The sequence below is a fragment of the Columba livia genome, chromosome 5 (assembly GCF_036013475.1).
Source record: "Columba livia isolate bColLiv1 breed racing homer chromosome 5, bColLiv1.pat.W.v2, whole genome shotgun sequence".
In the NCBI taxonomy this organism is placed as follows: Eukaryota; Metazoa; Chordata; class Aves; order Columbiformes; family Columbidae; genus Columba; species Columba livia.
Window position 1 is genome coordinate 62,124,217 of NC_088606.1, and position 16,121 is coordinate 62,140,337.

The window sequence follows — 16,121 nt, forward strand, 5'->3', positions numbered from 1 at the left end:
GCATTATTTGCTTTTTATTCAAATATAAATGTTCTCCACAATATTATCAAAGAAAGGGGAAAAACGAAGCAAAATGGAAACGTCAGTAGCAATCTCTGACATGTGAGAAGCATCATCAACTAGTGCTGGATGGTAGGCAAGGGTTTTCTACTCACTTTAAAAAAGAATTCAAATTGCAAAATTAGCAGAGGCAGAGGAGAGATGTAAAGGGGGAAAAGAGGTACTGCTCTGTTACTCCAGGAGCTCGCTCTGTTGCACATGGTAGTACCAAAATACCCAACCAGCTACAAGCTGGTGATGAACGGGCCTTTCAGGTTGCATTGGAGCACAAGATGCAGGAGGATAATTTCCAGCCTTCCAGTCAACTACTGAATAATTGTTAAGGCCAACAGAAGTCAGTGAAATGCAGGTTCCCTTCACTCATACCCTCCAGGATGGAACATCCACTTAGGTGGAAAAGTGGTTTTGCATCTTTCTTCTCAGCTCTTCTCTTCAAACAAACCCACTGCGATCAGTGGAAACTTACACCATGACATTTGCACCTTGTATTTCTGAGAGATAAACTAGTTTGGCTGTAACAACTACATATACAGTCCTATAAGCACTTAATGTATACACACAGCTTTACACAGATTTGGGAGAAGTAAAAACTACCAGATGGGGTTCAGGATCTGAATCAGCCTTAGACCTCTGGGCGCACTGTGCCCCAAAATAAAATGTAATTATCTAAAATAAGTAAATACGTTATGGATACAAAGTTAGTGGGTTAGGTTCTGTCATTCTGAGGAAAATATATTACTTAAAAACAATAAATCAGTATATGCCCAACCAGTACATGAGGAAAACGGTGGCTTGGCATGTTACCCCAGTTTGGGATGGAGGAACCGGCAGGGATGGGGGTGCATGCGTGTAGGGCTGGATGTTGCAGTTCGCTCCCACTGGAGGAGAAAGAATTGCAGACATCTTCTGCAGTGATTCCTATGATGGATGTCCTTTGTCAGCGGCCCTGCATTCTCATTTGCTCCCAACCAGATCTAGCCCAATGTTTTACTTCAAAGAGTCAGCAGTTCACAGGCAAGGAATTAACACAGGGGAGTCGTAAAGCAGAGGCACTTGGCACAGACAAGGCTGGATAAATTGTGCCTTTCTGGTTTTTTGATAAAAGCAAAAACAACCCCAATCCACCACAGTAGGAGGAAAATCTTCTCTTGAGAAAAATAAAATTCTAGGTTTGCCTAGAGACACAAACAACTTTAATTAGTGTAAGTTAATTACTCTGTGCTTTCTACCCAGCCAGTTTATTATGACCACACCCAGCAGAAAGCATTTGAAAAGTCATCTATTCTTCTCCTCTGCATTGGGCTGCCTGACCCTGAACCCAAATGGGAAGCCCAAATATCTGAGTTCAGACCTAGGCATTTGGCACTTTACATTTCATAAGGACTTCGGCTTCTCCAGATGTGGTTGTTAGGGGACAATCCTGTAAAGGTTACCCAAATATTTTATTTTGGGATCCCAACAACAGAAGGTGATTTTATTTCGAGCATATGCTGATGGTTGCTCTGAGCTGCTTTCCCCAGTGGCTTTGTAAGATCTCGGGCACAATCTCTGCTCCTGTGTCGGTGCAAAATCAGGCGTAACAGGTGAGAGTCAATGGGGTCTTTGTCCAAACAATCCTATCAGCTTCAGCATTTTATCATGACACATTTCACTCGTGCAGTACCCATCTCTTTGCTTGGCCTGCTTACTAAGTCATTGCGCTGAACTCAACAGGACAGTTTGTATAAGCTCAATACCAAGACAGAACACTTTGCTATTGCTAAGGAAATACATAGAAAAAGTGGCTTATTGGAACAGTGTAGCTGAGATTTGGGGCTCCCTCTGTGATCTGAGGAGTTTGTACAATTTAAGGGGTCTGGCTGGACATTAGGTTTACTACACAAGTGTATTTAACAGAATAATAACTCTGATTTTCTTCTTTCTTCGAGACTGGGCGGAAACTTCCAAGAAGCAACACAACGCTGAAAGCTAAGCTGCAATAGAATCACTCTAATTAATAAGATAACTAGTAAGAAGAGGTGGTTATCAGAAGAAAGGTTCCAGCCACATTGAAGTCAGCTGGCAGGATCCAGCCCCCTTGATTGGGAACTGCCAAGGCCATCACCTGAGCACTACCCCATTATAAAACAGAAGGGAAGGAGCATCTTGGAGGTTTGCTGGTTGTGGGGTTTATGTTTGTTTGCTTGTTTTGGTGGTGAAAAATGAAGTGAAGAGGAAACCTGTTCTCCTGAATACATCTGGATTATCAGGTACTCCTGGGAATGATGAACTAGAACATGACATACTGAATTTTGGAAATGTGTTTTGCTACTGGAAGTCAGTCAAATCTGATTTTTCTGCTTTTGAGCAAAGCAGTCGCATTAGTGGAATAGCTCTGCAGTCTTTATATATACATTAGATTTTGATGCTTTCTTCTTCTCTATCTGGGATGGGCTCTGAAGAACATACTTTGATCCCCAGTTACAGTTTCTTAGATGGCTTATGAGGCCTTATGAACTGTGAACTGAGTAGGATCTCAGTGATTTCTCTTTAAGAAGCTTTTAAGTTCTGATAATTCTAGCAAGTGGCTCGCTTAGGATGCTTAGCTGGTACTTGCTGGGACTATTTTGTTCCTTTTTTCTATACGTTAATTAAATTGTCTGCTTTGTGGCATTGATTTGGTAGCTAAAATGAACAATTTAAAGTAGGTAGAGCTACCAATTAAAATGAAAGAACAAATGGAAGAATAACAAGGTGAGTATCAGAGGTGATCTAATAGAATTGCTTTTATTTTTGGTTGTAGTGTGGGGCTGTGCATGGACACAAGTTTGACTCTCAGGAGATTCTGTCTCCTGTGGGTGAGATGGAGAACTGAGTTTCTTATGTGCTGGTTGTTAATGTTTTGCTAACTAGTGCCTAGAAGGGCACGTCGTTTAGTGTGCTACACAGATCCTGTTTGCTGATAAGAATGCGTGAAGGGCTGCCAAATGAAGTTGGGGGAAGAAAAGAAGAATTAGGGCAGTTTTATCTCTGCTTACTAACAGCAGGAGACCCAGAGAAACTTCTCCCATCTCCAGCTGCCCCCCTTGTCTGTCTCCACCCAGGCCTGCCACAGCTTTTGTGAGGCTTCTTCTGGTTGCTATTGCAGCTACTCTAGTAAAATATTGCTGGAATATTTTGTCTGGGAAACAGGACACGTGCGGTTCTTCAGCTGCATGTTGCACACTGGCAGTAGCAACAATGCAGATGTTAAAGTCTCCCATTTTGCTAACAAGTGCAGGACCCTCCTGTGGGTTTCTCTGCTGCCTAATACTGAATTTCAAAGGGGATGCACAGGCAGAAGCTTTAAACCAATGTGAACACTCTAAGTTGCCAATGTATCTATAAAAAAATTGTGTTGAGCTCTACTTAAAGAACTAACAATCAGCAGGGTATTGGGGGGGGGCTGGGTGACAAGCTTTTATAAAGACCAAAAAGAAAATCAATTTATCTTATTTTTAAGAGATAATCTCATACTTGAGCCTGCTATATTTCAACCTCACTGATGCGGGTAATGATTTCTCATCTTGGGCTCTATTCCTGAGTCTGTCCAATATAAAATCCCCTCTGCTCGGACAGCTGGGGATGCATCTCTAAGAGGTGCAGCAGGAGAAGCTCATGGTTTGCAGTAAACTGATGCCCTCTGCTGGGTACGAGAATCTAAACGAAAATGTACAACCCCAGTTTCAGAGGAGGAGATTGTGTTTTGAAGAAAGCCCCTACAAAAGAGTGATCTGGGAAGTTTAATCACAATTTTTCACACATCCCTATAATATCTTTTAATATGTACTTGGAGGAGAATTCTTAATTTGAAATCTAGTTGCAGTGAATAAATATAAGAATAATTCTCGTTATGACTCCCACATGGGCAAATATTAGATGCAACTTGTAATTAAATATCTTCAAATACAAATATAATCCTTTTACTAAACAGTTCCTCTACTACTAGTAGGATTTAAAAGCATATACAACTTAAAGTTGGAGAGAACTGTTTAGCCTGTTTATAAAGTTGTCATTGCTATGATATTGACTGGTTGGAAGTCAGTATAAAGTTGAATAAAACTTCAAGAATGTTTGCTGAAGAGTTATTGGGTGAAATTATCTGGATCATGAAGGACAAGCTACTGCATATCTGTATGTCCTGCATTCCACTGAAAGCTTAGTCGAAAAATGCTGAATCTTTGCCTTTATTAGGGCACAAATATGACTGGAAATGTGGCTCTAATTTCAGAGGAAAACAAAATAACTGGAAATGGTATATTTATGCTTTTTCATGAGACTAGGACTCGAAGGCTTGAGTGCTGATTCCAGCAAGATGATGTAGCTGTTTTTGTCACAAAGCAAGTGTCACAACCACCTGAACACTTGACCTCTATGCAACTGTCACTGCAGCATTTCAGTGTGAGCTCTTGTGCCGTTGGCTATTGGTCTGTTCTGGCTAATGTGGGAAACACCTGTATGAAAAGGCTAAAGAGAACATTAAACCAGGACTAAAATCAGGTTAAAAAAATTACCTTAATTCTCTTCGGTTTTCCTTGAGAGACTTTAATTCTGACTTTAAGATTTATAAAGCCATACTTTTCGTTTCGGTTTGTCCGCTTTCCGCACTTTCTGGTATCTTGAATGATCAGCCAAAAGATCCGAAAGTTGAGAGGCTCCTCATCTTAGATTCTAAGAGTTATGAACTCAAGTGATTGAAAGAAAAACTAATTCATGCTGCGGCTAAGGATAAGGCTATAATGCATCTCCCAAAGATAAATGCTTTTTAGTAGCATAATTACCAAAAATATTAATATAACACGTTCTCTAATTACTTGACTGATATTGATATTATTTGAGTATTTATTTGCAGTCATAATTCAACAGAAAGCATCCCAGGGCATCTTTCACCAGTTTTAAACTCATCTCCGCTAAGGGACGAGAAAGGGACACATCCTGTCTCAGATACGACCCCAAAGTTCTGTGGTAACCCTCACTGATTTAAGGATGTTGAACTTGACCGTGTTCTAAACTCGGTGTGAGTTTTGCTCTGTGTGAAAAAGAAACCAAACCAGAACTTAACACTGTACTCAACAGATGACAAATCTGGAGCTTCTGTTCAATAAACTGCAGTTGATCCATGTGATATATATTGTTGGTAGAATGAATTATTTTATTGTCATTGATTTGTCTTTTGAAAATGTTAACTTTATTTAGGCTTTAATTTGTGCAATTAATATCAAAAGGCAAGTCTTAACGTGGTAACTGGGCTATATCTGCAGTTGGCTTTTCTCTTCAATGCATGCAGAGTTTAAAGTGGTTTTTATACCTGGTCTATGAGCTTTGGGTTTTATGGAAAGTAGTTATTTTCTTTGGCTATATTAAGAGCACGTACTGTTTAATGGGCTGTTGTGGAGTAATTCTGAAAGATGGGGAACTACATATGCTGTTGGGAACAATATGCAATCACTTATAGATGATAAAATAGCTTGCTGATGGGATAAGTTTGGTGCTTATGAAAACATACAGGAAAAAAATGGAGAAATTAATATCTCTAAGCATTTTAAAACTAGCAAGATAGTAAAGTTTGACTTTCAACAATGGCTTTTAACAGAAAAATAGATGAAGGGGACGTGTAAGTATATAAAAACAAATTATTGAACTCAACACACTACAACCTAGGCACATTCAGGGAACAGAGCTAAATGGAAATGCTCTAAACATGTAAGCAGGACATGAACAACCAACACCAAAAGTCCTATTTTACTGGGGAGAAAACCCAAAGTCTCCTGCAGCATCTATAGCAATCAACAGTACCTAGTAATTAGCACAGGTTTTTATTCAAACACCAGCCCCATGCATTTTGTTAGGCAACAACTTGAGTGATTTGGCAAAGTACTCATTGCTAGTGAGTCTGTGAAATCGAAGACTGAATATGCTTTTCAGAGACTTAATGGAGATGGAGAAACACAGTTCTAATAATGGGATGCTCTAGGCAATTTAAACTACAGCTAGACCTGCATTTCACTTCAGTGGAAAGCTTTAACAGTTACGGAATCCAAACTCTAACTGTGGACTTCAATGATAAGTTATACTCAAACAGTTGGAAGCCTGTCAGGTTTAGTAACAATGGGTACTGCTGACTTTTTGGTCTAATATAAAAAATAATAAATACATAAAAATTAGAACACTGGACCAGCATTTTCCCTCTCCCATGGAGGAAACCATTCATATCTAATTCAAACAGCTGCTTAAGAGATGAAAGAGCTCCAAATATGGATCAAGCACACAAGATGAATTGCTGTGTCAGGATAAGCGTGCTCTGTAGTCAACAAAGTAAAATGTACTAAATGCTACTTGCATGTCAGGGAAGCCAGGGCTATTACTCATCTGTGGTGCTGCTGTCTGGAACAGAATGTAAAGAGCGTTGTGCTCTCCCTAAATAAACTCACATCATGGTTCTTGTGATACATATGACCTACGTGGGAGACATCCATTGGAAGAACAGACAATGTTCTGACCAAGAAATGAAAGGCTGTTTATTTTTGTAGCAGATGTAACAAAAATGTAGTGTAAGCTGATGCTTCTGCTTCACTAGGACCAGCAGGGGTCAGTACAATTCAAAGCATAACTTTGGGTTTTAGTGATCAACCTTCCTGATGCTTATTAGAACATACCCTAAACAAATAGTATGATTATACAACTAAGTCTTCAGAAATCAGTAGTTAAGTTTTCTTGAATAAATTTGACCCAATAAATATGCAGATCTTCCAAGTCTATCACAGAAGTAGGAAATTTACCCAAAGCACAACGACATTACCAAGGATTAACACCTGATGTCACTTAGATTTCCATTATAAAAATCTCTTTTCCATAAATCTTGTTATGCTGTGAAATTTTAATGTTCTGAGGACAGATATTGCATCAAACAAACAAATTCAACTCTTTGTTATTGTTGTCTACATATTCTTAGCTTGGAAACAGATACTCAAATTCATTTCAGTCGCATATGAACATTTCCCTTAAAAACAAGCACAAATTCAAAAAGAGGAGAGGGCTGTTGAAGTACTAGTCCATATGAATTACCAACTGATAACAAATACAGCAAAATTGTTTCAATTGTGTTGTACAGAAACCAGCAAAACAGTATCAACAATTAAATAGCTCAACATTTTTTTCAATACCTTGACAGTTTTGTAACACTTTAACAATGAGGCTTGAATTCATAAGGATAATTTGATCTTAAATCCCAGTAACTTGGATGGGATCTGAACTCCCAAATGCCTCTGAATCCATTTTAGTGAAAAGGATTTAATTCATGAGATGTATCTGGGATAACCTATAGAAGATACAGCATTTGCTATTAATACTAGAGAGAACTTTATTGATACTGCATGTAAATTTACTGTGAACTTCAAGGATGTTTCACATAAAGCAGATTCAAAGCATGAGATCCTGAAGTAGAGAAGGAAAATGAGATGGTAGGCTATACAAAACAGTATATGGGACGATGGTGAGTGGCTCAGGATATGTCACATGGAAATTCAGCATCTTAAATACAGTGAAAGACTGTTCTAGGAGAACTTACTCGTATGACTAAAGAGTGAGGACAAGGTAGAAGTGTGAAAAGATGGTAGTATGATTAAGAATATTTCCATAATCACACTGAAAATGAATGTGAGCACATTAATCATGTGGATCATGATAAATTACAATGGTTTTCATTAAACCACTAAATGATGAATGTGCTGTGTTTAACTAAAGCATTAAATATATACTCAGGATAAACAACACACATATACACTAACCAACATGCTTATTTCTAATTATTTCTCCTCCTTCTATCTCAATTTGCTCATAGAGCCACTTGCGATCACAGCGACATTCGGCTCCACACTTGTTGGAGCCACATTTGGGGCAAGCGTAGAAACATCCCAGGCAGTCTTCATCGAGACAATCACAGAGGTCCATCCCATTGTAAAGCAGGAGCCCCTGGCTATCGTAGACTTTACTCTTGGCTGGTATAAGTTGCCTGTATAAGGAAAACCAAGATATTTCCATGTTAAAAAATCCACCTATTTTGATGCCAAGCTGCTAACAGTTGAGAACAGAGGTTTCCTTTCTTCAGGTGTCCATTTTAACACTGTGTCCCTTTAAAAGATGTATATATGTTACTGTATTTGACGACATTTCTCAATCATAATTCTATCTCCACTATAGTGCTTTAGAAATAAATAAATGTGAAGTTTTTATTTCTTCAATAGCACACTTATTTAACCACTTATGAATATTCTTATGATATGAACTTCAGATTACCTTTCAGATGATGGGAAACGCTCCCTTAATTTACTTTTCTTTTATAATGTGTAGCTGTAATTCAAAGAAGCTTATGTAGCATTATTAAGGTGTGCACATGCTAATTTAAAAATATTTGTATGGTTTTATCATTATCCATCTCTGTAACAGTTCTGTTGATGTGCAGAAACACTCTGTTTGGAAGGGACCCCTGGAAGTCACTTTGTCTGACCTGCTGCTCAAAGCCAGGTCAACTCAAATCAGGTTGCTCAGGGCTGCATCTAGTTGAGTTCTGAAAAGCTCTAATGTCAGGGATGCCACAACACTTTGCATCTGTTGTTTACTATATACACAGAAAAAGTTTTCCTAACATCTCATCAACATTTCTCTGGTTGTAACTTGTGCCCAAACTGAGCAGAAGAAACAAATAGAGGGGAATAGCACATCTAGTGTCTGTTTCTGTCTTGTGAAGTTAAACTTAGATGGAGAGCAGGGGAAAAGTATTAATGTGATCTTTCTTGCACATTTTAACAAACATTGTGTGACTAGTTAAAGCTGGGACTTTATCACCCTCCTACTAGGACAAGATTGAACTGGTCCAAACTTCTAGTGGAAAATAACATACAAAATTCAGCTGAGTATACCTTTCCTCTGTAGAAAGTATGATTTTTAAAACCAGTCGCATTAGAAGGTTGTAATTCGTTATCCAGTATTCTCTAACTTGGACACCAACTTCCTTTTTTAAAAGGAAGGTGAAGTCCTAACTTGCACATATTTGTTTATAAAGTATAATCACTGAGTTTATTGGAAGATGACAACTCCAGCATTTAAGTGTAGTCTATTTGATCCGTTTTCAAACTTAGCCTATTATCAGAATTCCAGCTTGTGCATAAATTAATAGCTTAATCTGGGTAGTATTGTCATGCCTTACCAAACATTTGTTTACATTCTAATTGCCTGAAATACAGACTGTATGGTAACACTTTATATTCTGTTTTGTTTATCTCAGTCATGACAGTGAGCAACATCCTCAAAACCAAAAAAGCAATCAATGAACACACAAACATCCATTTAAAAAAATGCTATAGTGTTACAGGGACACTGACCATTAAGGTTATTTTATTTTGAAGTGAAAGTTAATGTAAAGCCAGGAAAGACCTCACCTGTCTGAATTATATGATGCATTTTTTGTTTGCAGCCTTCTCTTTTCTCTTTTACTGGTTTCAGGAGTGAATTCAGTCTGTCGTCCTGGATTAGCAAACTGTAGAGACTTTAAAGCTTTAGCTGTACGCCCCTGAACAAAGACAGACAATCTCATTTAGTTACAAATACAAACCTAAGTTCATAAGAAAACAGCCAGTCAAGCCAGGATATTATAATAACTTAGGTAAATTGTCGATTGTTGACTTCAACTCTAAGCACTGGATTTCCCATAAGAACAAACTTAAGTCTTAGAACTTCTATACCAGAGAACTCTACAGGTCTCAAAACTCAACAATACAAGCTTTATAGTAGCAGTTTTAATCAATGCTTTCAAATTTCACCCTGTATCAGTCTCCTAATCATATTGGCATGTAACTGAAAAGTAGAGTTGGGCACTAACCCTGCGCTGAACAGGACAACAGCTCCTCCAAGGCAATTCTGCTTTGCGACAGGGCATTTATGGGTGAGCTCTTGCTGATTTGGCTGCCCACGCTTCTGCTGATGACTTGCGCACATCTTGAACGATGCATCCAACAACATACAAGCTGTATTCCAAACTCGGCACTCAAAGCATCATCCTCCCACACCAGTTCATTAGTGGCGCTGAATAAATGCCACGGCATTCACAGCTCAGATACCACAAGAGTACATTTAACTCACCTCAACGCATGTTCACCTGGTAATGAACTGCTAGAAAAAGTGGATTTTTTTTTTTTAAACTGAAGAGACTAAAGCAGAAGTAGCTTCCCTTGGCATCCTTAGAAGCAACCTTTGAAGTGTTCAGTTTCAAGCACCTGAGCTTGTTTTATGTAAGGCTTGAGTAACAGCTTAAATTACCAGCAACAGTCTGGTATTTACATAAACTTACGAGTTTTAAGTCACCCTCATGCATGCAATCATTTGAATTTAAAAAGCCATAGTATTAGGGAAGAGGATTTTTAAGGTCCTCCAAATAAAGGCTTAAACACATTAAACTCCCACACATCTATAAAGCTACACACTTTTATAATTCTATTAAAAAACCTTAATTTCTTTATGTAGGACTTGTATGAAGCCCAATTCCAATAGCTTGCGGCACTTAAGGGGGGTGGGAAAACTGATTCATATACATACGTCTGAATCTAGCTTTCTTCTTTGGCGATCTTCGGATTCAACATCCATGCTTCCGTTTATTATCTGCATACACTTGGGACAAAGCTTCCAACCAGGTACAAACTGTCTTCCAAACTTGGCACTTAGAAAAGCTGCATCATCTAAGTCAATTGCACGCAAGTTTTTCTTTGAGAGTTTTCTGTGCATATTAAAGGGATCACAACACGATTTTTGTAAGTCTTCAAATCTTTCGATGTAAATTTTTGCATGGTGGAAGCAGATTGTATTGTTCTCTGAAAGGGTGATTCCAGTCCTAAGCTGAAGTAACAGTAGGTCAGATGAGGATGTATCTTGCTTGGTCTTGAAGCCAGTGTGACGGGTATAGTATGTTTTATGGCATTCATTGGTAGCCTGAAGCTGAACTCCAACGGAACAAGGATCCATTTTACTGTATCAGAATGTATTTCACTTTTTTTTTGGCCAAAAATGTGTTCTTTGAAGTCTTTAGTAGTTTCTGTGAAGATCACCCTAGAGAAAACATTACAATCAGAGTTCTGCTGTAAGCTTGACAGACTAGATTTAAGTAATTTAAAAAACATGCAAAGAAATTCTAACCTAGTCTAGATAAGACTAAAAATGCACTGAATATAATTCTGAAATTAAACCATGCATCTTCTATTCCTTTCAGACACAGTTTTCCCAGCTACAATAAGTATAAATTCAAAATGTTTAGTAGTGTTACTTTCCCAAAAGCAATGTGGTAGCAAGGTATGAGGTGGATGAGCTGTTCAGACAGCAGCCTGTTCTCCTCATAGGTGTCCTGGGGGGTCCCTCTCTCGGCACAACCCCTACCAGTCAAGACCAGTTGCAAAAATGGCCCACAGGCAGAGACTGCTGATGGCTAACCAATTCACCCATCCTATTTAAGCAGTTTCTAGGGGAAAAAAAGCTGCTGAATGTAGGCTGCCCAGGCTGTCAGTTGGTAATTCACACCCAGCAGCGCTTTCCTGCGTGTTCTTCTCATGGACACCAGGTGCAGGTCAACACACAGAATCAACTTCAGCCTTTTCAAGAACCAGCCTGTGATATTACACACAAAGACAGATGGTTCCAGGTGTCTGCACTTGTGGTCATGTGCCCTCTGTGTGCAGCTCTCTCCAACTGAGTGCCATGTCTGTTGGATGTAAATATTGCGCAGTTATTTAAACACAAATACAATTACCAAATACAAAGTTAGCCACTGCAAAGGGGTTTTGTACTCATGCCAGAGTTTGTAAATCCAATGCTGGCCCTAAAACATCAGAGCCTGAGCCTATCTTGCACTGTTTTCTACTGCAACATAAAGAATAAATTTCTACCCAAAGAAAGGAATTTGCATTCAAAACTCCTGAGAACCTAAATTACCATGAATACAACCTACACAGTACATGTATGGGGCTGTTTTGCATTTGTACTGAAAACAGTGTTGATAAGATGCTGATGTTTTAGTTACTGCTGAACAATGCTTACACAGTGTCAAGGTCTTTTCTGCTGCTCAGACTGCTCTGCTGGTGAGTAGGTTGGAGGTGTCCAAAAGGTTGGCAGGGACACAGCTGGGACAGCTGAGCCCAACTGAGCAAAGGGATTTTCCATCCTGTATGGTGTTGTGCTCAGCAATAAAAACGGGGGGAGGTGGGTATGGGTGCTGCTGCTCGGGGGTTGGCTGGGCATCAGTTGGTTGGTGGTGAGCAATTGTTTTCACCTTCATCGCTTGTTTTTTCTGGGCTTCTATTTTCCTTTTTTTTTTTTTTTTTTTTAATTTTTGTTTTTTACAATTTTTTTCACTTATTTTTTAATTATCAAGCTATTTATCTCAACCCACAAGTTTCTGTCTCAGTTTTACCCTTCCTATTGTCCCTCCCATCCCACAGGGATGGCATGGTGGGGAATGAGCAGCTGTGCGGTGCTTGTTGCCAGCTGGGGTTAAACCACAGCACAGTCATCTGTGCAAACCACCGAGCAGGGCAACATGGCTTTTTTTAATCAATAAAAGTCTCAGCCAGTTGTATAATGGAAAAATTCTGGGATGCTACTTTCAATAAAATAAAAGCTAACAGCATCACATGCGACCTAATAACATGGAATGTGGAAGTTTATCTAACAGACAGGAATATGAACACAGCAGTGCAGAATTCTGACTGAGAACAGTGTGAGGAGTTAATAGGCTTCTGAAAATTACTCTGAAAAGTCACTGCCTGGAGCATTTTTGCAGCAGAAATCCTCTTGATTGTAATACTTCAGTTTTTCTGAAAAAGATCTATGTATCTGATGCAATTATGTAACACATTTCAACATATTAAACTGTATGCACAGTAACTTAAAGGTCTTGCATAGGTCATGCTATATTGTCTAGTGATTTAAATGATCCAAATAGAGATGATAGCCGGGCTGTACCCAGCGAACTTGTTTTAAAGTATAATTTTATATCTGATTCAAGACAGAACTGGGTATAACTGAACAATTATTTTTAAACAAGTTTTCTCAGCCTATTGTTAAGAATGCTCCAGCTTTCACATTTAAATTAATGCAAGAACAATAGAGGCACAAAGAGTCCTGAATGGAGATCCACGATGTTATAAACACCTGAGTTTGCAAAAAAGGGTGTGTACTTCATTCTGAAAATAAAACAAACTCAGTTTTGTTTTTTGCAAGTTCTCTGAAAAGAGACTATTGTAATACTTAACGCTGACTTCTCAGGTCGAAACCTAAACTCTGTATTTTAAGGACTAGAACTAGTCCGGTCCTAAATTTCTAGGCTGACCTCTTCATCACTGAAATTTCTGTATTCTAAGTTAACTAAGGCCTCTCCTGAAGTTTTGACTCTGCACTGAATAATACAAATAATGAGTAAAGTATACATATCAATGGAGTTTTAAAAATTCTTATTCTCAGTGCCTGCTAAATTCTAAGAGTGATATGTTAACTTTTACTACATGAAAGTTCCAGTGCCTTTGCCTAGTTATGTACTTTTACTGTGGTACTGACTTAGAATGACTTACACTTTTCTCTCTTACCATCTTAGTGAACCAGCTATACTCAGAACTAATCTTTTTTCATTAGGTGCATAAAGTTTGTCTTTCAAACCAAAGTAACTGGAACTGTATGCTCAAAGCTCACAGCTGCTGAGTGAACAGTTTAACAGCAATTGAACTCAAAGTAGCTTGTAGGCTGCGCACCAGCTTGCTTCAAATGTTAAAATGCCTGATTTTTGCCTGATTCCTGCTGAGACAGGTGGGGGTGTGTGCAGGTGAGGAAGCACCCTAGGTCAATATATGCCTGATCAGAATTTTTGAAACTTGCAGATGCATTAGAAATCAGAACTCTTGGAAGATGTTCTAACTAAAAGAATCTGTTTTCTATAAAACGGAAAAGAATTACTTCACTGCTATCTTTGGCAGGCATCTGTTTTGACAGATGACTGCACTACCTGAACTATCACTATATTAAACAGAGGGAAAGCACATCAAGTGTATCACCACAGTTTGTTCAAACCGTAGTGAGCTGGTGACACAAATTACACCTCGCATGTACTTGATTGGTAAGAATCCTTGGTGGAAGCTTCAGAGGCATTTCTTTCCTCATCCCCCTTGCAAAGAGTACAAAGCTTTTCGTCTTTAATTTCTCTGTAAATAGGATAGAGCTTCAAAACCCAAGTACTTAAATGAAGGCTTGTATTCACACCTGGGAAATCAAGAATATGGTGTTTGGTGCAGTAAACACTAAAACTACAGCAGAAGATGGTGATGAGGAGCAATGAAGCAAAGCACTTGTGCACAAACAGCAGGGATTTAGCAAGGGTTTTCTAGCTTCTGGCTGCTGGAAGATACAAAGGATGAAGGAAACAAGTGTCTGAACTAGCACCACTGGGTTATAAGAAGTGGAAGGGAAAGGGAAGTTCTGCCATGGCAGATGTGACCCCACACCTGAACATGTTATGCTGGATGTTCAGCAGCTGCACAGCACAACAGACCTTCACCCAGCCAGTGCCCCCAGCTGGGGCTGTGTGTGGGGAACAGTGTGCCAGGCTGGAGGAAGGAGCACTGACTCCTGTGATACCTGAAATCAGCAATTAGTAATAAATTGTGTCTATACAACATACTATAGATTTTAGGCAAAAACAAACTCAGCATTTACTAACAAAATAAGGTTCATAGGTGTTAGGCACTACTTAGGTGTTAACAAATACCATTCTTGTGACTTAAGCAGGAGAAGGAGAGGAGACAATGCTTTTGCTCTCAGAAGATAAGGTGGTGACACCAGTGCAAGCAGGTTATGAGCTGAATAACAAACGAACATAATGCATGTGCAAAGGACTTATTGGAAGTGTGATGAATATATGATCTGGGTGGGCATAACCTGTGTCTGGGAATTGTTTGGGACCCCAACTAAGCAGAAACTATTCTCATGGGAGCTGATGTGTCAATAAAGGCTGCTTGCTTCTAAAACCAACTGCGAATTTTCACAGAATCACAGAATGTCAGGGATTGGAAGGGACCTTGAAAGCTCATCCAGTCCAATCCCACCATGGAACAGGAACACCCAGATGAGGTTACACAGGAAGGTGTCCAGGCGGGTTTGAATGTCTCCAGAGAATGACACTTCACAACTCCCCTGGGCAGCCTGTTCCAGTGTCTGTCACCCTCACTGAGAAGAAGTTTCTTCTCAAATTTAAGTGGAACCTTTTGTGTTCCAGTTTGAACCCATTACCCCTTGTCCTACCATTAGTTGTCACCGAGAAGAGCCTGGCTCCATCCTCCTGACACTCACGCTTTATATATTTGTAAACATTAATGAGGTCACCCCTCAGTGTCCTCTTCTCACCAGGGCAGAGTAGAGGGGCAGGAGAACCTCTCTCGACCTACTAACCAGCCCCTTCTAATACACCCCAGGATGCCACTGGCCTTCCTGGCCACAAGGGCACAGTGCTGGCTCATGGTCACCCCGCTGTCCCCCAGGACCCCTTCCCCTACGCTGCTTCTTGATTTTAGAAGCTTCTCCAACGACCCGATTTACGGTATCACCTTGGCTCGGCAGCACCGGAGAGTTCTCCCTCGGCGAGGCCTGGCCCGGTGCCGCTGAGCCCGTGTTCCCCGTCGGCTCCCACGGTCCCTCCCGCGGCAGGAGGCCGCCTCGGTACCTTGCCCTGGATTTTCTCCCGCGCCCAGCTCCCGTGTGACCCCCGCGGCGGCAGCGCTGCCCCTGGCCGCCGTTAACTGCCATTAACCGCCCCTCGCCCGCCCGACCCCCGGCTCACCATAGAGCGGCGGAACCGCCGGGCGGCCCCGGAGCGGCACTTCCGGCGCGCAAGTGGGAAAACGGCGACACCGGGGAAGCGGACGGAAGGGCGGGGTGTGCAGGTCACGTGGTCAAGCGTGGGCTCGTGCGCGGTGGTTGCGTGCGCGACGTGCCGCGCCGCTGGGCGGGGCTGGGGGTGT

General features: G+C 40.3%; 1 protein-coding gene across 2 annotated transcripts; it reads right to left on the reverse strand.

Annotated features, from left to right (window-relative positions):
- Positions 1-6,574: 6,574 nt before the first annotated feature.
- ARL14EP (ADP ribosylation factor like GTPase 14 effector protein) lies at positions 6,575-16,121 on the reverse strand. 2 transcript variants are annotated; one of them, XM_065065447.1, is made up of 4 exons: positions 15,941-16,121; positions 10,669-11,175; positions 9,516-9,646; positions 6,575-8,089 (listed from the first exon to the last, which is right to left on the reverse strand). In XM_065065447.1, exons 2-4 carry the CDS (start codon positions 11,089-11,091, stop codon positions 7,861-7,863), a joined length of 783 nt encoding a protein of 260 aa, XP_064921519.1. In that variant the 5' UTR covers positions 11,092-11,175; positions 15,941-16,121; the 3' UTR covers positions 6,575-7,860. The 2 variants fall into 2 exon arrangements, with proteins under 2 accessions (XP_064921519.1, XP_005499385.1); XM_005499328.4 differs by having other exon boundaries at positions 15,708-15,943.

Bases quoted from the DNA above. Each gene is read 5' to 3' on its own strand.
- ARL14EP (XM_065065447.1), bottom strand. From the start codon at position 11,091: ATGGATCCTTGTTCCGTTGGAGTTCAGCTTCAGGCTACCAATGAATGC. The intron at 9,647-10,668 runs GTATGTATATGA...GTCTTTGTTCAG, and splicing joins GAAGAAAGCTAGATTCAGAC to GGGCGTACAGCTAAAGCTTT. The intron at 8,090-9,515 runs GTGAGGTCTTTC...TTCCTTATACAG, and splicing joins GCATCATATAATTCAGACAG to GCAACTTATACCAGCCAAGA.